This window comes from Bos taurus, chromosome 11 (genome assembly GCF_002263795.3).
Source record: "Bos taurus isolate L1 Dominette 01449 registration number 42190680 breed Hereford chromosome 11, ARS-UCD2.0, whole genome shotgun sequence".
Taxonomy (NCBI): Eukaryota; Metazoa; Chordata; class Mammalia; order Artiodactyla; family Bovidae; genus Bos; species Bos taurus.
In genome coordinates, this window is record NC_037338.1 from 12,080,425 (window position 1) to 12,104,971 (window position 24,547).

The following is a 24,547-nucleotide window of genomic DNA, read 5'->3' on the forward strand; positions in this document are numbered from 1 at the left end:
CAATTTGCCTTGATTCATGGACCTGACATTCCAGGTTCCTATGCAATATTGCTCTTTACAGCATCAGACCTTGCTTCTATCACCAGTCACATCCACAGCTGGGTATTGTTTTTGCTTTGGCTCCATCCCTTCATTCTTTCTGGAGTTATTTCTCCACCCATCTCCAGTAGCATATTGGGCCCCTATTGACCTGGGGAGTTCCTCTTTCAGTATCCTATCATTTTGCCTTTTCATACTGTTTATGGCATTCTCAAGGCAAGAATACTGAAGTGGTTTGCCATTCCCTTCTCCAGTGGACCGCATTCTGTCAGACCTCTCCACCATGACCCGCCCATCTTGGGTTACCCATAGTAGAAGGTATTATGTAGTCAAGGTGATCAGTATGCAGAGGGGTCAGTCTGGCAATGCTGTATGTATCATTTGTGGTAGGAATGGTAAGAGACAGGATTTCGAATCATATGATTTCTGGATTTTAGGCCACAGTAAGGAGAAGGCGATGGCACCCCACTCCAGTACTCTTGCCTGGAAAATCCCACGGACGGAGGAGCCTGGTGGGCTGCAGTCCATGGGGTCGCTAAGAGTCGGACACGACTGAGCGACTTCCCTTTCACTTTTCACTTTCATGCATTGGAGGACGAAATGGCAATCCACTCCAGTGTTCTTGCCTGGAGAATCCCAGGGATGGGGGAGCTGGTGGGCTGCCGTCTATGGGGTCACACAGAGTCGGACATGACTGAGGTGACTTAGCAGCAGCAGCAAGTATTTTTTATTTTATTTGAAATGAAATGTGAGGCCATAAGAAGACTGGAAATGGTGGTGATAACCTGATTTTATAATGGGTAACACTGGTGGCAATGTGGAAAATATATGATAGGTCAAGAAGAGTGGAAGAAGGCGCCCAGTCGGAAGGTCATTACAATAGTCTAGGTAAGAGAGACTGATCATCTGGACTATAGTGGCAGGGATAGAAGTGTAAAGAAATATTTTTGAAGGTAGAGATGGCAAGTTTTACCGCTAGATTGGGTATGAGGTTATAAGAGAAAGCATGGAGTCAAAAATTATTCTAAGATATTTAAGCTAAGCAAACTAGATGAGTAGTGATGCTGTTACCTAAGATAGGGAACAGTGAGAAAATAACAGGTTTGGGGAGTGGCAGTAGAATCAAGATTTCCATTTTTAATATATTATGTTTGAAGTATTTAGTAGTCATTTATCATAGAGATATTAATTTGACAGGATAAAGTCATGCTGCTAGACTTAGCACGACTTCAGTCGTGTCCGACTCTGTGCAACCCCATAGACGGCAGCCCACCAGGCTCCCCCGTCCCTAGGATTCTCCAGGCAAGAACACTGGAGTGGGTTGCCATTTCCTTCTCCAATTCGTGAAAGTGAAAAGTGAAGGTGAAGTCACTCAGTCATGTCCGACTCTTCGCAACCCCATGGATTGCAGCCCACCAGGCTCCTCCGTCCATGGGACTTTCCAAGCAAGAGTACTGGAGTGGGGTGCCATTTCCTTCATAGTTGTACATAAAACTTTAAAACTTATATATATATAAAGATGGTATTTAATACCATGGATCTGGCTTTCTGCTGGGAATTGAATATAGATAGAGAAAAGCTGAAGAACTGGGAAGCCTGCAGTCCACAGGGTTGCAAAGAGTCAGACTCTTGCTAAGTCAGACTTAGCAACTGAATAGCAACAACCAAAGAAAAACTATGAGGTTTGAGCTCTAAGGAAAATCAACTTTAACAGATCTAGAAGAGGTGAATGGTACTTATCCCAGGTATGAAACTTTCAAGGAGGACTTACCAGAAAAGGCTTAGTAGGAGGTGTCCAACAGGAGTATCTTTGGACCTGCAGAATGTATCCAGAGAAAGGATGAGGAAGGGATAAGAGACATTTTTAGGTGAGGCAACTTCATGTACAAAAATGAAATAATGAAATAAAATTGTACATGTTCCATGTCAAATAAAGGGTAGCAATGACTTATCGAAGTAGGTAAATGTCAATATGTGAAGCACTGTGCTTTATAATGATAGATAATTTGGATTTCATCCTAATAAAATCTTTGAGAGACTTTAAGCAAGGGTATGTCACAATTTAAAAAATAATTGTTTATTTTGCTTAATTAGAAGGAAGGAAAAGGACACTTCCCTGGTGGTCCGATTGTTAGGAGTCCTCCTTGCGGTGCAGGGAGTGCGAATTCAATCCCTGGTTGGGGAACTAGAGTCCCTATGCCTCAGAGCAACTAAGCTAACTCCATGCACCACAACTAAGACCTGAGTCAGCCAAATAAACAAATAAATGTTAAAAAAAAAAAGGAAGGAAGGAAAGAAGGAGACAGGAAGGAAGTATTGAAAAAAGGATAAAGAGCAGAAAGGAAAGGAGAACAGAAGGAAAAAGCAAGGAATAAATAAATCACAGTTACTTGAAATTCATAATCAGAAGAAATGAATTATATCTCCAGCATATGTTGTATAACTCTATGCTAATAAATTTGAAGATCTATTAGAAAATGTGTGATTAATAAATGATACAAGAAAATACAGAAGATTGGCATAACTATGAAAGAAATGAAAATATTGTTAAGTATTTCTTGAAAAGAGGATGGAGTCGCATGATTTTATAAGGGAATTCATTTATGCTTTCATGAAACAGATAACGCCTGTATAATTTAAAATACTCTAGACTATAGAGAAAAAAGGAAAATATGTCAGTTAATTTTTGTGAAGTCAACTTAGCAATGATTCAAAAACTAGAGAAACCACAAAAAGCCCTGAACAATTAAAGACAAATATTATGTGAAAATCATAAATAATAAAATATCAAACAAGATCTGGAAGTGCATAGAAAATAGGGATAAATAGGTTATGAATGCAATGATGATTAGTACTAGAAAATTATATAAAATTATTCACTACTGTAATAGATCAACTGAGAAAAAAGGCATGAGTATTTAAAAAGGTATTTATTAATATATAAGACAGATTTTATTCTCTTGGGCTCCAGAATCACTGCAGATGGTGACTGCAGCCATGAAATTAAAAGACCCTTGCTCCTTAGAAGAAAAGTTATGACAAATCTAGCCAGCATATTAAAAAGCAGAGAAATCACTTTGCCAACAAATATCCATACAGTCAAAACTATAGTTTTTCCAGCAGTCAAGTACAGATGTGAGAATTGGATCATAAAGAAGGCTTAGTGCCAAAGAATTGATCCTTTCCAATTATGGTGCCGAAGAATACTTTTGAGAGTCCCTTGTATTCCAGGAGATCAAACCTGTCAATCCTAAAAGAAATTAACTCTGAGTATTTGTTGGATGGACTTAAGCTGAAGCTGAAGCTCCAGAACTTTGGCTGCCTGGTGTGAAAAGCCAACTCATTGGAAAAGACTCTGATGCTAAGAAAGAATGAAGGGTAAAGGAGAAGGGGTGACAGAGGATGAGATGGTTAGATTGCAATGACCAACTCAGTGGACTTGAATTTGACCAAACACTGAGACATAGTGAGGGACAGAGGAACCTGGTGCACTGCAGTCCATGCGGCTGCCAGGGGTCAGACACGACTTAGCAACTGAGCAACAATACCAGCTTATGTAAGACCACATCTCTTCCTGGTAAAGTCTCTTAGTAAACCCCTCTATCAGCAATTGACAGATTATTAGCAGAAAATTAGTAAGGCTGGGGTTTAACTGACTGGTGCTGTCGATCAGCTGGATCAAATTGACATTTGTAGAATATTTCATCTAATAACAACATAATACATATTCTTCTCAAAAGTCATAAGAACGTTCACCAACACAGATTATGTTCTGGGTATTAAAACACATCTTAAAAATTTTAAAGAATAAAAATCATATGAAACTTGCTCTCAGGCCAAATGGTATTAAACTCTAGAAATAAATAATAGAAAGATAGATAGAAAATCCTCAAATATTTGGAGATGAACCTACACACTTTAGAAAAACACGAGTCCAAAAAATTTTTTTTCAAGAGAGATTAAGAAAGACTTCAAATTATATTATATGACCCCCATGAACTGTAGCCCATTCCTCTGTCCAAGCAATTCTCCAGGCAGCTAAACTGGAGTGGGTAGCCATTCCCTTCTCCAGGGGATCTTCCCAACCCAGCAATCAAAACCCAGGTCTCCTACATTGCAGGTGGACTCTTTACCATCTGAGCCACCAAGGAAGCCTAAAATAAAGTGTAACTTATTAAAATTTGTGGCATCAGTGAAAGCACTGCTGATAGAGAAATTTATAGCATTAATCACATAAATCAGAAAATAAGAAATTTCAAAGTCAATAATCTAAGATTCTGCTTTAGGAAACTCGGGAAGGAAGAACTAATTAAATCTGAAATAGCCAGAAGAAAAGAAAGTTAGAATAGAAATCATTGAAAACAGAAAGGCAGGGGGAAGGAGGGTTCGGGATGGGGAATGCGTGTGTGCCTGTGGCCGATTCATTTTAATGTAGGGCAAAACCAATACAATATTGTAAGTTAAATAATAAAAAAAAAAAAAAAAGAAAACAGAAAGGCAAAGGAGAAAACCAATGAAATCAAATACAGATTTTTAGAAGCATCAATAAAATTGATAAACTTTGAGTTAGGCTGACCAATAATAAAAGAGAGAAGACACAAGTTATTAATATCATAAATAAAAAAGGGGCCATCACTAGTGATTCAGTGGATTAAAAGATTAACAAGGGCATATTATGAACAACTCTGTACCCACAAATTGATAGTCTACATAAATTGAACAAATTATTTCAAAGACACAATTTACCAAAACTCAAAAAATGATACTCTAAGTACCCTTATATCTATTGAAGAAATTGAATCAATAATTAATAGCTTTTCAAAATAGAATTAATATGTTACCAATATCCAGACTATCCAAAGTGACCTGCAGATTCAATGCAATCCTTATCAAAATGATTATTTTTAATAGTATGATATTTTTATAGAAACTTAAAAATCAATATTAAAATCTGTATGAAAGTTCAACAAACTCTGGAAATTCAAAACAATCATGAGGAAGAACAAAGCTAGAAGAATCACACTTCATGATTTCAAATTATATTATAAAGCTATTGTAATCTAAACAATATGGTATTGGTATAAAAGCAAACATATTTATCAATGAAACAGATGGGATCGCCAATACATATATCACTTGTATATATCTCCAATACATATATGGGATCTCCCATACATATATGGTCAAGTGATTTATGACAAAAGGGCCAAGAAATACAATGAGGAAAGGATAGTGTCTTCAATAAGTGGTTTTGGTAAAACTGGATAGCCATATGCAGAAAGAATGAAACTGGATCTCTATCTTATATCATAGGCACAGATTGACACAAAATGGATTATAAACTTGAATGTAAGACTGAATCCATAACACTCCTAGAAGAAAACTTAATGTGTAACTTCTTTGACATTGATCTAGGAAGTGATTTTTTGGAATTTACAACAAAAGGAAAGGCAATAAAATGCAAAATAAACAAGTGGGACTTCTGTGTGAAGTTATTTACAAAACAGGAACTAGAGCCACAGACATTGAAAATAAATTTATGATACCAAAGGGGAAAGGGGATGGGGGAGCTATAAATTAGGAGTTTGGGACTAGTAGATACAAACTGCAATATATAAAATAAATAAATAACAAGGTCTTACTGCATAGCACAGGAAACTGTATTCAGTATCTTGTAATAAAACATGTGGAAAGGAATATATATATGTGTGAGTTTGTGTAAACACACACACACACACATACTTGGCTGAATCACTTTACATAAGAAACTAATATAACACTGTAAATCAACTTTCTTTTTATTAAAGAAAAAAGCATAGATGACAAATGCTGCAAAGGATTTGGAGAAGAGGGAACCCTTGTATACTGTTGGTGGGAATGTAAGCTGATACAGCCACTGTGGAAAACAATATGGAAGTTTCTCAAAAAATTAAAAACAGAGTTACTGTATGATCCAGCAAGTCTACTTCTTGGTATCTTTTCAAAGGAATCAAAATCATTATCTTGAAGAGTTATGTATACTCTCAAGTTCATTATTACATTAATTAAAATAGTGAAGATTGGAAACAACCTAAGTGTCTAATGGATGAATGGCTAAATTACACACACACACACACACGTGCACACACACCATACATACAATGGAATATTATTCAGCTATAAAATAGAAGGAAGGAAGTACTGCAAAAACATGGATGAACCTGGAAGGTATTGTGCTAAGTGAAATAAATCAGATAAGGAAGGACAAAAACTTCATGGTGTCATTTATATGTAGAATCTGAAAAGAAGTTGAACTCATAGAAATAGAGAATAGAAAAATTATTGCCAGGACTGTTGGGTGACAGAAGTAGAGGCTGATAAAAGAATATAAACTTTCAATTGTAAGATGAATAGTTTGAGCACCTAGTGTATAACAATGTGACTGTAGTTGATTGCACTGTATTATACTAATGGTGATTACTAAGAGAATAGGGACTTCCCAGATGGTGCTGCTGCTGCTGCTAAGTCGTTTCAGTCGTGTCCGACTCTGTGCGACCCCATAGACGGCAGCCCACCAGGCCCCGCAGTCCCTGGGGTTCTCTAGGCAAGAACACTGGAGTGGGTTGCCATTTCCTCCTCCAATGCATGAAAGTGAAAAGTGAAAGTGAAGTCGCTCAGTCGTGTCCGACTCTTCGCAACTGCATGGACTGCAGCCTACCAGGTTCCTCCATCCATGGGATTTTCCAGGCAAGAGTACTGGAGTGGGGTGCCATTGCCTTCTCCGCCAGATGGTGCTAGTGGTAAAGAACTCGCCTGCCAATGCAAAAGTCATGAGTCAAGAGTTAGATCCTTGGGTGGGAAATATTCCCTAGAGGGGGGCATGGCAACCCACCTCAGTATTCTTTGCCTGGAGAATCCCATGGACAGAGGAGCCTGGCGGGCTATGGTCCATAGGGTCACAAAGAGTCAGACATGACTGAAGTGACTTAGCGTGTACACATGCTATGAGAGTAGAACTAAAATGTTCTTACACAAAAAAAGTAAATATGTGAGGTGATGATGTGTGTTAATTAATTTGATGTGGGGAATCTTTTTGCAGTGTGTCCGTATATTTAATCATTATGTAGTGCATTTTAAATATCTTGTAGCCTCTCAATTATATCCAAATTAAGCCAAAAAAACTCTATCTAATATTTAAGGGTGAAATTTCACCCCTTCTCTCTAATATTTTCTAGGAAGCATAAGCAGAGGAAATACTACCTAACTCATTGTAGGCATGCATGTATGCTCAGTTGCTCAGTCATGTCCCACTTTTTATGACTGTAGCCTGCCAAGCTCCTCTGTCCATGGGATTATTCTGGTAAGAATACTGGAGTAGGTTGCTGTTTCCTTCTCCAGGAGATCTTTCCGACCCAGGGATCAGACCCACATCTCCTGCAGCTCCTGCATTGGCAGGTGGATTCTTTCCCACTGAGGCGCCTGGGGAGCCCTAACTCGTTGTATGAGTTCAGTATTATCCTAATACCAACCAGACATTGTATGAGAGGAAAACTACAGAACAGTAGTTCTCATGAACATTAATGTAAAATCCTCAACAAAATATTATTAAATTGAGTCCAATAATGTATCAGAATTATACATGACAGCCAAGTGGGATTTATTCTAGTTCTTCAAGGCTTATTCAGCATCAGAAATCAAGTAATGTATTCATCACATCAATGGGCTGCATACAGAACAATTAGATTAATAGAATCATATCAATAAATGTAGAAAATGTGTTGACAGAATCCAACAGCTATTCATGATAAAACATCTCAGCTAACTTTAATAGGGGCAGGGGGGGAAATTTCCTCAACTTGATAGAGTACATCTGTATGAGTCCTATAAATAACTTCATACCTGCTGATGAGAAACTAGAAACTTTCCTGTTAAAATCATGGGAAAAGAAGGCAGGGTTGTTCTTTCATGCCAGTCTTCTTCAATGCTCAGTAAACCTTGATATCAAAGATTTACAAATTGGATGTTGCTGTTTAGTCACTGAGTCTGTCCAACTCTGTGACCCCATGGACTGTCACCCACCAGGCTCCTCTGTCCATGGATCTGCCAGGCAAGAATACTGGAATGGGTTGCCATTTCCTCCTCAGGGGATCTTCCCAAACCAGGGATCAAACCTGCGTCTCTTGCACTGGCAGGCAGGTTGTTTACTACTGAGCCACAAGGGAAGCCCCTTAAAGATTGGGAAGATAGAAATAAAGCTGATCTCAGTTACAAATGACATGATTGACAACGTAGAAACTATAAAAGGATTAACAATAACAAAAAGACTACTGGAAGTAATGAAAGGTTCAGATTATAAAAGTGATATAGAAAAGTCATTTGGTCTTTGTATCAGTAATGAATAACGCATTTGTAATTGAAAATGCAATACTATTTAGATTAGCATTGAAATAGGATAGAAATATGCATAAATCTAACAAAAAAAACAGTATCTATATGAGGAAATCTTTAAAACTCTGATACAAAGTAGTCAAAAAAGTAAGATCTAAATAATGGAGATATTTGATTTATAAATATTCATGGATAAGTAGATTTAGTATTTTATGAATATATCAGTTGTTTTCAACTTAATATAAAGATTCAGTCCCAGTCAAAATTCCAGCAAATATCATTTTGTGGATATTGGCAAATTGTTTCTGAATTTTATATGGAAATGCGAAACACCCAGTACAGCCAACACAGTATTGACAGAGAAGAACAGTGTTCGAGAACTGACACTCCTTGACTTCAAGATTTACTCTAAAGCTACAGTGACAAGACAATGTGATAATGGTAAAAAATAAATAAATAATTCAATCAAAGGAACAGAATAGGTAGCCCAGAAATAGACTCACACAAATATAATCAATTGATTGTTGACATGGAATAAACTCAGTTTAATGGGAAAATGAAAAGCTTTTCCATAAATGGTTTGAAACAACTTGTCATCCACATGCAAAAGAAAAAGAAAGAAATCTAAACACAGATGTTACACTTCAAAATTGAGTTAAAATTTTGAGGATTTTTCTCCTGAAATTTTTAAAAAATTTAATTGCAGGATGATTTCTTTATAAAATGTATTGTTTTCTGCTGTACAGCAATGTGAATCAGCTCTAAGTATACATCTGTATCACCTTTCTCTTGAAAAAAAAATTTCAGTTTGAATTAAACTCAAGAAAATTTGAGTTAATTGACTTAAAGATTAACACAAAAGGGATCACAGACTTACAGGTAAAACACAACACAATAAAACTCCTAGAAGATAATATAAAGGGAAATGTTGCTGACCTTGACTATGAAACTTTTAAGGTTCAGTTCAGTTCAGTCGCTCAGTCATGTCCAACTCTTTGTGACCCCATGAATCGCAGCACGCCAGGCCTCCCTGTCCATCACCAACTCCCGGAGTTCACTCAGACTCACGTCCATCGATGAGTTGGTGATGCCATCCAGCCATCTCATCCTCTGTTGTCCCCTTCTCCTCCCGCCCCCAGTCCCTCCCAGCATCAGGGTCTTTTCCAATTGCATGAAGTGGCCAAAGTATTGGAGTTTCAGCTTCAGCATCAGTCCTTCCAGTGAACACCCAGGACTGATCTCCTTTAGGATGGACTGGTTGGATCTCCTTGCAGTCCAAGGGACTCTCAAGAGTCTTCTCCAACACAACAGTTCAAAAGCATCAATTCTTTGGTGCTCTGCTTTCTTCACAGTCCAACTCTCACATCCATACATGATCACTGGAAAAACCATAGCCTTGACTAGACAGACCTTTGTTGGCAAAGTAATGTCTCTGCTTTTGAATATGCCATCTAGGTTGGTCATAACTTTCCTTCCAAGGAGTAATTGTCTTTTAATTTCATGGCTGCAATCACCATCTGCAGTGATTTTGGAGCCCCCAAAAAATAAAGTCTGAGACTGTTTCCCCATCTATTTGCCATGAAGTGATGGGACCAGATGCCATGATCTTAGTTTTCTGAATGTTGAGCTTTAAGCCAACTTTTCATTCTCCACTGAAACTTTTAAGGTGCAACAACCAAAACATGATCCATCAAAGAGAATACTAAGTTGGACTTCATTAAAATGAAAAACTTCTGCTGTAGAAAAGATACTCTTAAGAAAATGAAAAGACAATCATAAAATATTTGTAAAAGGCTTATCTAATAAAGGACTTATATCTAAAATATAAAAAAACTGGTAAAACTCAACAATAACAAAATTTAAAACTGGGTTTAATATGGGTTCACTCTAAAAATGGGCGAAAGATCTAAACAGATATCACACCAAAGCATGGAAAGGGTATTATAAATTAAAACAACAGTTAGATACCATTGTATAGTTCTTAAAATGACTAAAACCCAAAATAGTAACAACAATTTCTGGAGCAATAGCAACTTTCTCATTCATTGCTGGTGGTAATGCAAAGTTCAGTTCAGTTGCTCAGCCGTGTCCGACTCTTTGCAACCCCATGGACTGCAGCACGCCAGGCTTCCCTGTCCATCACCAACTCCCAGAGCTTGCTCAGACTCATGTCCATTGAGTTGGTGATGCCATCCAGCCATCTCATCCTCTGGTAATGCAAAATGGTAATGTTATTTGGAAGACAGTTTGTCAGTTTCTTACAAGGCTAAACAGAAATAGTCTTCCTATGCAATTGATCAATCATGTTCCTTGGTAAGGGGTGAATTGAAGTCTTAATCCACACAAAAACTTACACATGAGTGGCCACAGCAGCATTGCTAATAATTGCCTGCATTTGAAGACTACCAAGGTGTCCTTCAGTAGGTGAATGAGTAGAAAAACTGTGATGCATCCTGACAATGGAATATTATTCAGTGATGAAAAGGAGTGAACTATCAAGCCACAGAAGACCTGGAGGAAAATTAACTGCACATTGCTAAGTGAATTAAGGCAATTTGAAAAGCTACATACATGATTATCAGTATAAGACACTCAAGAAAGTTAAAATTTTAGAGAAAGTAAAATGATCAATTATTTCCAAGATTTGGGGGATAAGCAAGGTAGGGATAGTTAGAGCAGAGTGGATTTTTAGGGCAAGAAAACTCTTCCATATGATTCTGACTGTAATGGTGAATACATGGCATTACCCATTTGTAAGTACCCATGGAACTGTACAACATGAATAATAAAATCTGGTGCAAACTATAGACTGTATTTAATAATAAAATATTGTTATTGGTTCATCTGTCGTAATAAATGTTCCACACTCACTCATGGGTTTTTTAATTGGGGAAACAGTAGGAGGGAGACAGGGATGCAGCATCTGCGAATGCTCTGTGCTTTCTGCTCAAATTTTCTTCAAGCCAGATTTTCTAGAAAATAATGCTTATTAAAAGAATATTTAGTAAAATGGGAATTCAAGGACAACATTAGATTATCATACAAGCAAGTAATTAAGCAAGTAATCAGAGAAATGTTCTTGAAACTGTTCATATAAGTAAACATAGTCAGTGCCTATATTAGAGTATGTAAATACCTTGCAAAATTATGCAGGTATTAAAAAGGTGAAAATGGAGAAGAGGTTATGAGTTAGCATAAAATTTGGAGGTTAGAATTTATAGGACATAGTGACTGACTATGGAGGAATCAATGGAATCTAATATGTTGCTTAGATCTCTGCCTTGAACTGAAATGAACAGATGAAGAGTGGTTCAGTTTAGTCACTCAGTCGTGTCCGACTCTTTGCGACCCCATGAATCTCAGCACGCCAGGCCTCCCTGTCCATCACCAACTCCCGGAGTCACCCAAACCCATGTCCATCGAGTCGGTGATACCATCCAACCATCTCATCCTCTGTTGTCCCCTTCTCCTCCTGCCCTCTATCTTTCTCAGCATCAGGGTCTTTTCCAGTGAGTTAGCTCTTCGCATCATGTGGCCAAAGTACTGGAGTTTCAGCTTCAACATCAGTCCTACCAATGAACACTCAGGACTTATCTCCTTTAAGATGGACTGATTGGATCTCCTTGCAGTTGGATTATAATTATTCTAGTCCTGGACTTGGAATAATATTTAAAGTTTCTGTGAACCATAATGCAGGAAACAATCAGTTATATGTGTCTTTAACAAGAATGGGCTTGGACAGAGATAGTGAGTGAAAGGCATAGGAGGTGATGAAATCACTCAGCAAAAGTGAGAGGATTAGAGGCCAGAAAAGTAAAAGAAAAACTATATCCTGAAAGCCAAAAAGGAACAGGGTTATAGCAGAGAATGTTTAACAGAGGATGGTCAAGTAAGATCAGCCTGAAAAATGAATATTAGATATGGTAGCCTGGCGAATTACCCTGGACCAATCCATGTTGATGGATTGTTAGCGTTTCAGTTTAGACTGCTTTGCCCTAAAAATGTTTTTCTTGGAGCCTTAGTCCCATGACACTTCTTAGCACCTTTTATATGCCACTGTACATCACAACTCTTTTAAATAGGGTTTCTCAAACTTGCTTGATTTAGGAACATTTTTTGTTATTGTTTAAGTACTTTTCAGGACTATTGTTAATTAGCCTGAAATTGTTAATTTTTATAAATATGTGCCCATTTTTGGAGAAACTTCATTATAAAGAATCTAGAAAGCTTGGATGGTAACTAGTGGAAACAAAGAGCATTAAATTTGGAACTTCAGGAAACCTACAATAAGGAAAGTGAAGAGACTAGCAATTTTAAGAGAGGTTGGTATTGTCAGGAGAGAGGTTCTTGGAATCCCAGAAGAGAACAGGATCCTGAGAATGAGTATGGTTTTGATAGTTTGTTTGATAGATAGTTGAGTATAGTTTGATGGATAAGAAAGTAAAAAGGATGCAGATAGCTGAGAGTAGTGAAGGCAGTTTCTTATTTGGTAAATCTAAATAATAGCTTGTTTTGCAGACATAAATTGAAAAGATTCTACTGAGCTTTTGGAAAAAAGAAAAATTAATGGAGACTGTAATATTACTTGATATTCTCAATTATGTTACTCAGTTTGAGATGTTTCCAAGCAGAAATTTCTGCTTTGTTTGTAATGCAATTCTGAATGATTATTAAAATTTCATATATCACAGGATGCCAGACATGCAGCTGAAGAAGAGATTTATACCAACTTAAACCAGAAGATTGACCAGTTTCTACAGCTGGCTGACTATGACTGGATGACAGGAGATTTGGGCAGCAAAGCTAGTGACTATCTAGTGGACCTCATTGCCTTTCTACGTAGCACCTTTGCTGTATTCACGCACCTTCCTGTAAGTGACAATTGCTTGTATTTTCTCCGTCATATAGAAAAAGGATTTCTTAAAATCTAGGTTGGTGAAAGATGTTTGTTTCTGCTGTAACTAGCCAGGAAGCAATGGGTATAAAATCTCACATTATAATTATCCCTTAACAATATTTACAGACTTCTTCCATCTTATTCTAAGACTTCTTTTTTTCATTGACATTTGCATTTTGTTTATTCTGGAAATGATTCCTAATATTATGTCTGCTTATATATCCCTACTAACTTCAAGGTAATTAGTACAACACATGATGGATGCCTTGGTGGAAGTAAAATAGAAAATTAGGAGTTAGAATTTTCTATATGTATCTTTTAATTCTATAATGTTGATTTAATTTTTTTTTTAGTATCCTCAAATTCTCTGGTAAAATTCTCCAAGATTTTTCTATTTGTCTATCTTTTCTCTATTTTCTTAAGCATATGTATCACAGTCTTTTAAAAATTAAAGTATAATTTATTTGCAGTATTATATTAGGAACTTCCTTGGTGGTCCAGAGATTAAGATTCCTTGCTCCCAATACAGGAGGCACGAGTTTGACCCCTCACTGGGGAACTAAAGATCCCACATTTCTCACAGCATAGCCAGAAGAAAAGTTACATTATATTGGTTTCAAGTTTACAGCATAGTGTTTCAGTGTTTTTACAGACTGTAAGATAATGGCTATAATTCCATGTGCTGTATGTATATCCTTGTTGCCTATCTGTTTGATACACAGTAGTTTGTGTCTCTTCACCCCTTTCTCCTGTCTTGCCCCTCCCTCTTTCCCTCTGGTTTATTGATTCCCTATTGTTTATTGATCTCTGTTTTATTCATTTTCTCTCTAATCTTTATTATTTCCTTCCTTCTGATGACTGGACTTTGTTCATCTTTTTCTAATTTTTAAAACAGTGGTGGGTTAGGTACTTTGTTTGAGGTTTTACTTATTTCTTGAGAAAGGCCTGCACTGCTGTACACTTCCCTCTTAAATACTGCCTTCTGCATGCCATAGATTTTTGGAGTTTTGTGTTTCCATTTTCCTTTATCAGAACTGGTTTTCTGATTTCCTCTTTGATTTCTTATTCAATTAGTTGGTTTTTTAGTAAGATGTAGTTTAGTCTTCACATTTGTGCTTTTCCCATTTTTCTTCCTGTAATTGATTTCTAACTTTATACAGTTGTAATGGGGGAAGATGCCTGATATAATATCTATCTCCTTAAATTTGTTCTGACTTATTTTGTGGCCTAGCATGTGATCTGACCTGGGGAATGTTTCGTCTATACTTGGAAGGAATGTATATTGTGGTACTTTTGGATGAAATGTCCTGTCAATAGCTTTTAACTGTTCAAGTGTGTTAGTTAAGACTACTGTTACATGATAAATTTTCTGTCTAGATGGTGTGTTCACTGATGTAAGTGAGGTGGTGTTGTTGCAGCCCTATGGGCTATAGTCTGCCAGGCTCCTCTGTCCATGAGATTTCCCAGGCAAGAATACTAGCGTGGGTTGCCATTTCCTTCTCCAGAGGATCTTCCAGACCCAGGGATCAAACTCATGTCTCCTGCATTTGCAGGCAGATTCTTTGCCACTGAGCCACAAGGGAAGCCCAAGTGAGATGTGAAGTCCTCTTTTGTTATGGTATTATTGTCAATTTCTCCCTTCGTGTCTGTAAATATTTAGGTACCCTTGCGGTGTGCATATTAATGCATATAATATCCTTGTCTTGTATCGATCCCCTTATCGTGGAATAATACCCCTCTTGGTGTTTTGTTATAGCCTTTGTTTTAAAGTCTATTTCATCTGAAGCAAGTATTGTTACCTTGGGTTTCTTATTGTTTCTCTTTGCATGAAATACCATTTTCATTTCCTCACATTCTTCCTATATGTGTATCTTACTTTGAAGTGAATCTCTTAAGCAGCATGTAGAAGGGTCTTTTCTTTTCATTTAATCTGTCACCCTATATCTTTTAATTGGAGCATTTGTCCACTGATATTTAAAGCAATTATTGGTAGGTATATAGTTACTGCCATCTTGTCGCTTGTTTTCTGATTGTTCTTATAGTTCGCTGTTCATTTTTTCTTCCCTTTGTATCTTCCCTTGTGGTTTTGCTGACTTTTCTTTAGTAATATATACCAGAGAACTCTCAGACTGTTTTGAATTTTTACAATTTGCTCTTTTTTTTTTTTTTAACTGTTCAGATTGGGCGATTTCCTCTATTTTACCAGATCACTTACATGTTCCTCTGTATCAATTAGTTTGCTTTTCATTTTTCCTAGTGTGTTTTTAATTTCAACTATTGAATTCCTCTTTTATTATTGGGTCTTTTTAAATAGTTTCTAGTTTTTTTATTAAAATTATCACTTTGTAGATATAGTCTTTCCCCTAATTCAATTAACGTTTTTTATAACCAGTGGTTTGAATTCTTTATCAGATGAATTATTTATGTTTTATTATTTTTTCAGGTGTGTTTTCTTGTTCTTTCAATTGATAATGGCTCTTCTGCCATTACATTTTGCTTAACTTATCTGTTTCTATGAGTTTAGGTGAAACAGTTACCTGTTGTGATCTTGAAGGGGTGTTCTATGTGGCAACAACCCGATGTGTGCCCTGTGCCTTTGGTGTGAGAGCTGCATTTGACGGGAAACAAGTCACAGTGATAGCTTTCCTCAGGTTGTGCTGATAGCATCAGCTTGGTAGAGAGTGGGGCTCCAGAGGGAGGAGCCAGGGTCTGTTCCGGGTGTGAAATGGGACTTGCCCTCTGCTCAGTGGGCATCAACACTCTATGGGGGTGGGGTCTGATTCCAAATTCCTGGAACAGAAGTCCTGAGCACCTGGCCTGGGCCAGCTCTGTCCCTTTAACTATGTGTTTCCCATTTTTTCCACACTGGGAGCCTTACCTGAGTGGTGGGAACTGCTGAAGTAAGTTGGGTCCTTGGGGGCTCTTGGCTTGTGTTGATTAGAGGCAGAGGCTTAAGCCCCTCTTATGTGCTGCCTGTATGGGATCCCACATTTTTTCCCTTACTCTGCTCTGACTCAGCCACAGGTCCAAGTCCTCTTTGTCTCTCACAGCTGATCACTGCCCTCTGTCCCAGCTCCCCCTCTCTTGTCGGGAACCACATTATAGTGTTGTTGCCTATGTTGATTCTCAGTGTGTGTCAGGAGGTGAGCTATGCTTGAGTGCTACCATGAGAGATCTGGGTTGCTTGTGATGTTCTGCTTGAGTAAGCATCAACAATGACCCCATCCCCCGACCCCTCAGGCTCCCCCAAAAGACCAGATTGCTTCTGCCTCCCAAGATCGAGTTTTCTCCCTGGTCATGACCACCCCAGATTTAATACCCTGCTGAGATGTGAATAGCCATGGTGCACTGGCTCAGCTTGGGCTGAGTCACACACTGAGGTGGTTGTGGGAAACCTGGCAGCCTCTGGAGTATACCTCTTTCCACCCTGTCTTGGGGTATGAATGTGCTCCTCATGAGTGGAGTGCAGACTTCCCACTGCCCTCCTAGTAGTGCCAGTGGCCCTCAAACCAGCCAAGAAAGCTTATCTCTCCTGCATAGGACCCCAGACTTGGGCATCTAATTTATGGCTCTCACTGCTCACTCCCCTGGGCAGGTGTCCACCTGTGTATTCCCCCTTTTACTCTGAGTCACCTCCCAGGAACACATCCTTCCTGATTACTTGTGTATTTTTCTTCCAACCTTTTTCATGCTAGCTGTCTTCTGTCAGTTTCCAGTTTGTTTTCAGTGAGAATTTTTAGACTTGTAGATGTCTTTTTGGTATGTTCATGGGGGGATATGAGCTCCATGTCCTCTTAATCCACTATCTTGATCCTGCTCCTCTGCAGTTGTTTTAAACATGTTTATTAATGCCTACATATAATTCACCTACATATTGGTTAGATTTGTTTCTGAGTTTTATTGTTGATGTTGCTGTTCTCAGTCATATGGTCCTATCTCGTCCTATCACTTTTTGGTATATGGTAGACATTGTTTTTAAAATATGTTTTAATAGGTGTTCCAGGTAATATCTTCTGCCACCAGAATTGTTTCGTCCTTTCCCATACTAAGTAGTTAAAATGAGTGGGTGGTTTGTGGTTTGAACCTCATCACCTTAATCCAATTATGAACTGGTCTGGATTGAGCTTGGGTTGCAGTTGTATTGTACCTTTGGTTTACATTTGTTGCTAGGATGTGGTTCTTCAGAGCTTTTAATGAGAGCCTGGCACATTATTGTCTCTTCAGTACCAAGAGGACTGTGGAAATTTCCACTTTTCATATAAACTTAGCTCTTCAGCTTCCTGCTTTTTACAGTCTTAAAATTTGGCTAATATCTTGAGTAGGTGTCTTACTCAGATCAGCAATTGCTAACAGTAAAAACTGTGATTGGAGACTGTCGATATCAATTCATTAATCCCTCAAGAGCTTTCAAGTTGCCACCTGTGATTCTTATGAACACTCCCACTAGTGAGTTGTTTTTTCTGAAACATTGTGAAACTGCAGGAAAGCTTACTTTGCTTTTGAAAGGTTTTGGCTTAGACTATTATTTTCCTCGGCTGTATAGCTTTAGAATTCAGAAAATGTCTTGAGAAAACTGGCCCTGAGATCTCTAATTTTGGCACTTCAGCCCCATGGAAGCAACAAAAATTCAGTGATTCTTTTTTTTTTTTTTCCTCCAGGGCAGTTGCTTTCTGCCTGGACCTAACCCAGATTTTCAGTCTGTTACTACTCCTAGGTTTGTCAAATGCCTCCAGGGACAACTTGAGATCCTCAGCTCACCTTTAACAGGTCTGCCCTCTTTGCAATTTTATTCCCTTACGTTTTCATTACTTCCTTGCCTTCTGGTTTTCTCCAAATTTTTAAATTACCTTTCCTAATTTTTGGTGGAAGCACTACCTATAAAAAACTAGGCCATTTTATCTTGATACCAAAGTCAGAGAAAGTAGCCCAAAAGACAAAACTATAAATTAATCTCACAATTATAAATAAAAAAATTTAGCAAATCTATTCCAGAATGTTTCAAGAAAATAATTTAGCATTAGTATGTAGGATTTACTCTAGAAATGCAGAGATAGTTTGATATTTAAAAATCTAATAATATAATTTATTATAATACTAGGTGAAGGAGATAAAGTATATGATCATCTTTATGTAATTCTAAAAAGATATTATATAACGTCCAGCCTGCTTTTCAAATTTTTTTAAAAAGTTTTAAATACAAGAAATATTATATTTCAGTAGCATGATAAAGAGCATCTATATGAAATTTAGCAGCAACCAAAGATTTAACAGTGGAACACTAGGAATATTTATTTGCATCAACATCAGAAGAATGGTGAAGACATCTCACCATTACTTTAGATGCTCTATAAAATAAGGTAAAAGAGAAGTAAATTTCAAATATTACAATGAGCCATGTATCTTATCATTATCCTTATGTTAGTATTGTGTGGTTGAAAACTCTAGAAAATCAACTGAAAAATAATTAGGACCAATAAAACTTTTGGTTACAGAGTACACTTAGAAAACAGGTCATCTTCTCTTACCTTTGCAATACCTTCATGGAAAATATTGTCCTAAAAGTATCCTATTTGCCATTGATGCATATTATATAAGGTCTCTGTGAGTATATTTTAACAAGTCATGTATAGCATCATTGTGGAAAACATGTCACAGAATAATTTAAAAGATACTTTATTATGATCAGATATGTGCAGGGTTCTAGGATGAGAAAATAAGGATTGTGGCATCTGGTTTCATCACTTCATGGCAAATAGATGGGGAAGCAATGGAAACAGTGAGAGACTTTATTTTCTTGGGCTCCAAAATCACTGCAGACAGTGACTGACCCAGAGGGAGGGTATGGGGAGGGAGGAGGGAGGAGGGTTCAGGATGGGGAACACAGGTATACCTGTGGTGGATTCATTTCGATATTTGGCAAAACTAATACAATATTGTAAAGTTTTAAAATAAAATACAATTAAAAAACAAAAAAGACACTTACTCCATGGAAGAAAAGCTATGATGAACCTAGACAGCGTATTAAAAAGCAGAGACATCATTTTGCCGACAAAAGGTCCATATAGTCAAAGCTATGGTTTTTCCAGTAGTCATGTGTGGATGTGAGAGTTGGACCATAAAGAAGGCTGAGTGCTGAAGAAGTGATGCTTTCAAACTGTGGTGTTGGAAAAGACTTCTGAGAGTCCCTTGGACTGCGAGGAAATCAAACCTGTCAATCCTAAAGGAAATTAATGCTGAATATTCATTGGAAGGACTGATGCTGAAGCTGAAGCTCCAGTACTTTGGCCACCTATGTGAAGAGCCAACTCGTTGAAAAGACCTTAATGCTGGGAAAGATTGAAGGCAGGAGGAGAAGGAGACTACAGAGGACGAGATGGCTGCATGGCATCCCTGACTCAATGGACATGAGTTTAAGCAAACTCTTGCATATGGTGAAGGACAGGGAAACATGGCACGCTGCAGTCTATGGGGTCGCAAAGAGTGGACACGACTGAGTGACAGAACAACAAGGATGAGAATAGTAGTTTTTCCAAAATTAATCTAACTGCAGTGAATCCGAAGTAAATTTGATGGTGGTGGGTTATCTTAACAAAATAATTCTACAGTTCATTCAGAGACAAAAATGGATAACACTTGGCAAAAAAAAATATAGAAAAGAAAATTAATGAGTGTAGTACCTTTGAATATAGAAATGTTATTATTAATGAAAATAATTAATATCCCTTCTACACAGGACTGGACTGATAGAATAAAGGGATAGTTAAAGAAAATATCTATAAATATTTCAAAGAATATACGGGCTTCCCTGGAGGCTCAGACAGTAAAGCGTCTGCCTGCAATGTGGGAGACCCGGGTCCGATTCCTGGATCAGGAAGATCCCCTGGAGAAGGAAATGGCCATCCACTCTAGCACTTGTGCCTGGAGAATCCCATGGATGGAGGAGCCTGATAGGCTACAGTCCATGGGGTCGCAAAGAGTCGGACATGACTGAGCGACTTCACTTTCTTACTATGTGATAAAAATGGCATTTAACAATTGCTGTTACCAATGCTGTCTGCTTGTTGGGTAAAAAGAATATTAAGTCTATACCTCATATATCAAAATGAATTCTAGATCAAATGCATGTTCATATTTTTAAAAAGAAAGAAACTATGGGAAAACCAATAAAAATATTAGCAAATATATCTATAATCTGAAAGTGACTTACTCTCATAAGGATGACACCAAAGACTGAAATCATTAAGGAAAAGGTTAATAATTTGACTACAGAAAATTATTTATAATGTTCCTAAAAGGTATTAGTTAGAAAATAGAATGTAAGATTATCAGTAAAAACATTTATAGTAAATATTCCCAAAGGTTAATATCTATAATGTATAACAATATAACACATTCTTTCAATTTTAATCAGAGGAAGATACAACTTGAAGAAAAATTTGCAAAAGTTGTATTAAGGCAATCAGAAGAGGAGAAAAATCAAAGACTAATAATAACATGAATAAAGCATGTAATTCTAATAATGACATATATATAAACATTGTGGGGTATTTTTGCCTATAAATTTGCCAAACGTAAATAAGAAATGACAGCCTTCAGTATTTGTGATTAGTATTTCAGGAACTATGTATTCTGATACTTTGGTGGTAGGTGTGTAAATTGGTATAGTCTTCTTAGTACTTAATTTTTCAGTGTCTCTTATAAATGTTTTAAAATTTGTGTACCTATTATGCTGAAATCCCATTTATAGAAATCTAACTTAATGAACTTAATCTAACTTAATGTTCAAGCTGGTTTTAGAAAAGGCAGAGGAACCAGAGATCAAATTGCCAACATCTGCTAGATCATCGAGAAAGCAAGAGAGTTCCAGAAAAACATCTATTTCTGCTTTATTGACTATGCCAAAGCCTTTGACTGTGTGGATCACAATAAACTGTGGAAAATTCTTCAAGAGATGGGAATACCAGAGCACCTGACCTGGCTCTTGAGAAATTTGTATACAGGTCAGAAAGCAACAGGTAGAACTGGACATGGAACAACAGACTGGTTCCAAATAGGAAAAGGAGTACGTCAAGGCTGTATATTGTCACCCTGCTTATTTAATTTATATGCAGAGTACATCATGAGAAACACGGGGCTGGAAGACGCACAAGCTGGAATCAAGATTGCCAGGAGAAATCTCAATAACCTCAGATATGCAGATGACACCACCCTTATGGCAGAAAGTGAAGACGAACTACAAAGCCTCTTGATGAAAGTAAAAGTGGAGAGTGAAAAAGTTGGCTTAAAACTCAACATTCAGAAAACAAAGATCATGGCATCTGGTCCCATCACTTCATGGGAAATAGATGGGGAGACAGTGGAAACAGTGTAAGACTTTATTTTGGGGGGCTCCAAAATCACTGCAGATGGTGACTGCAGCCATGAAATTAAAAGACAATTACTCCTTGGAAGAAAAGTTATAACCAACCTAGACAGCATATTCAAAAGCAGAGACATTACTTTGCCAGCAAAAGTTCATCTAGTCAAGGCTATGGTTTTTCCAGTAGTCATGTATGGATGTGAGAGTTGGACTGTGAAGAAGGCTGAGCACTGAAGAATTGATGCTTTTGAACTGTGGTGTTGGAGAAGACTCTTGAGAGTCCCTTGGACTGCAAGGAGATCCAACCAGTCCATCCTAAAGGAGATCAGTCCTGGGATTTCTTTGGAAGGAATAATGCTAAAGCTGAAACTCCAATACTTTGGCTACCTCATGCGAAGAGTTGACTCATTGGAGAAGACTCTGATGCTGGGAGGAACTGGGGGCAGGAGGAGAAGGGGATGACAGAGGATGAGATGGCTGGATGGCATCACTGACTCGATGGACATGAGTCTCAGTGAACTCCAGGAGTTGGTGATGGACAGGGAGGCCTGGCGTGCTGCGATTCATGGGGTCCCAAAGAGTCGGACACAACTGAGCGACTGAACTGAACTGAACTTAATGAAATTTCCTTCATGGCTTATAGCCTTGATGTGATGAAGTGATTTGTGTAACTCAGTGAAGCTATGAACCATGCCATGCAGGACCACCTAAGATGGATGGGTCATAGTGAAGAGTTCTGACAAATCGTGGTCCACTGGAGGAGGAAATAGCAATCCACTCCAGTATTCTTGCCTGGAAAACCCTATGAACAGTATGAAAAGGCAAAAAGATGACACTGGAAGATGTTGGAAGGTGTCCAGTATGCTACTGGGGAAGAAAGAAAAGTGAAGGAAAGTGTTAGTTGCTCAGTCGTGTCTGACTCTTTGTGATCTCATGAACTGTAGCCCAGCAGGCTCCTCTGACCATGGAATTCTCCAGGCAAGAATACCACAGTGGGTAGCCATTCCCTTCTCTAGGGTTTCTTCCCAATCAGGGATTGAACTCAGATCTTGTGCATTGCAGGTGGATTCTTTACTATCTGAGCCACCAGGGAATCCCCGGGGAAGAGCTGAGGGCAATTACTAATAGCTCCAGAAAGAATGAGGTGGCTGGGACAAAGCAGAAATGACATTCAGTTGTGGTTGTGTCTGGTGGTGAAAGTAAAGTCTGATTCTGTAAGGAAAAATATTGCATAGCAACCTGGAATGTTAGGTCCATGAATCAAGGTAAATGGCACATGGTCAAACAGGAGATGGCAAGATTGAACACTGACATCTTAGGAATCAGTGAATTATTAATAAAATGGACAAGAATGGGCAAATTTAATTCACATGACCATTATATCTACAACTGTGGGCAAGAATGCTTTAGAAGAAATGGAGAAGCCCTCATAGTCAACTAAAGAGTCTGAAATGCAGTATTTGGGTGCAACCTCAAAAATTACAGAATGATCTTAGTTCATTTTCAAGGCAAACCAGTCAACATCTCAGTAATCCAAGTCTATGCCCCCACCACTGATGCTTAAAAAGCTAATGTTGACCTGTTCTATAAAAACCTACAATACCTTATAGAACTAACACCAAAAAAAGATGTCCTTTTTATCATAGGGGGTTGGAATGCAAATAGGAACTCAGGAGATACCTGGAATAACAGGCCAGTTTGGCCTTGGCATGCAAAATGAAGCGGGGCAAAGACTAGCAGAATGTTGTCAAAAGAACACATTGGTCATAGCAAACACTGTTGTCCAACAGCCCAAAAAATGACTCTACACCTGGACATCACCAGATGGTCAATATTGAAATTAGATTGATTCTTTTCTTTGCAGCCAAATCTGGAGAAGCTCTATGCATGCTTGTGTGCGTGCTAAGTTGCTTTAGTCGTGTCTGACTCTGTGCTACCCTATGGACTGTAACCTGTCAGGCTCCTCTGTCTATGGGATTCCCAGGCAAGAATACTGGAGTCGGTTGCCATGCCCTCCTTAAGGGAATCTTTCAGACCCAAGGATTGAAGCCAAGTCTCTTTCATCTCCTGTATTGACAGGCACGTTCTTTACTGCTAGTGACATGTGGGAAGCCTTGGAAAGGCTCTATACAGTCAGCAAAAACAAGAACTTCAGCTGACTGTTATTCACATCAGGAGCTTCTTATTGCAAAATTTAGGCTTAAATAGAAGAAAGTAGGGAAAACCACTAACCATTCAGGTATCACCTAAATCAAATCCCTAATGATTGTATAATGGAGGTGATTAATAGGTTCAAGGGATTAGATTTGGTAGGCAGAGTGCCTGAGAAACTATGGATGGAGGTTCATAACATTGTAAAGGAGGCAGTGACCAAAGCTGTCCCACAGAAAAAGAGATGCAAGAAGGCAAAGTGGTTGTCCAAGGAGGCTTTGAAAATACCTAAGGAAAGAAGAGAAGCAAAAGGCAAGAGAGAAAGGGAAAGATATACCCAACTGAGTGCAGAGTTCCAGAGAATAACAAGGAGAGATAAAAAAGGCCTTCTTAAAGGAACAATGCAAAGGAATAGAGGAAAACAGTATAATGGGAAAGACTAGAGATTTCTTCAAGGAAATTGGAGATATCAAGGACGCTTTTCAGGAAAGAATGGGCATAATAAAGGACTGAAATGGTAAGGACCTAACAGAAACAGAAGAGATTAAGAAGAGATGGCAAGAATACACAAAAGAGCTATACAAAAAAGGTCTTAATGACTGGGATAACCACGATGGTGTGGTCACTCACCTAGAATCAGACATCCTGGAGTATGAAGTCAAATGGGCCTTAGGAAGCGTTACTATGAACAAAGCTACCTGCAGTGATGAAATTCCAGCTGAGCTATTTAAAAT

The 24,547-nt window shown here is 38.0% G+C and overlaps 1 protein-coding gene across 4 annotated transcripts in view; it reads left to right on the forward strand.

The window, feature by feature from the left end:
- The window catches only part of EXOC6B (exocyst complex component 6B), a 721,824-nt gene that overhangs the window by 454,649 nt on the left and 242,628 nt on the right, over positions 1-24,547 (forward strand). For all 4 annotated transcript variants that reach the window (XM_005212511.5, XM_024999183.2, XM_059891507.1 and 1 more), the window contains exon 18: positions 13,098-13,277. In XM_005212511.5, the coding sequence (XP_005212568.1) occupies positions 13,098-13,277 (180 nt within the window). The remainder of the gene's footprint in view (positions 1-13,097; positions 13,278-24,547) is intronic.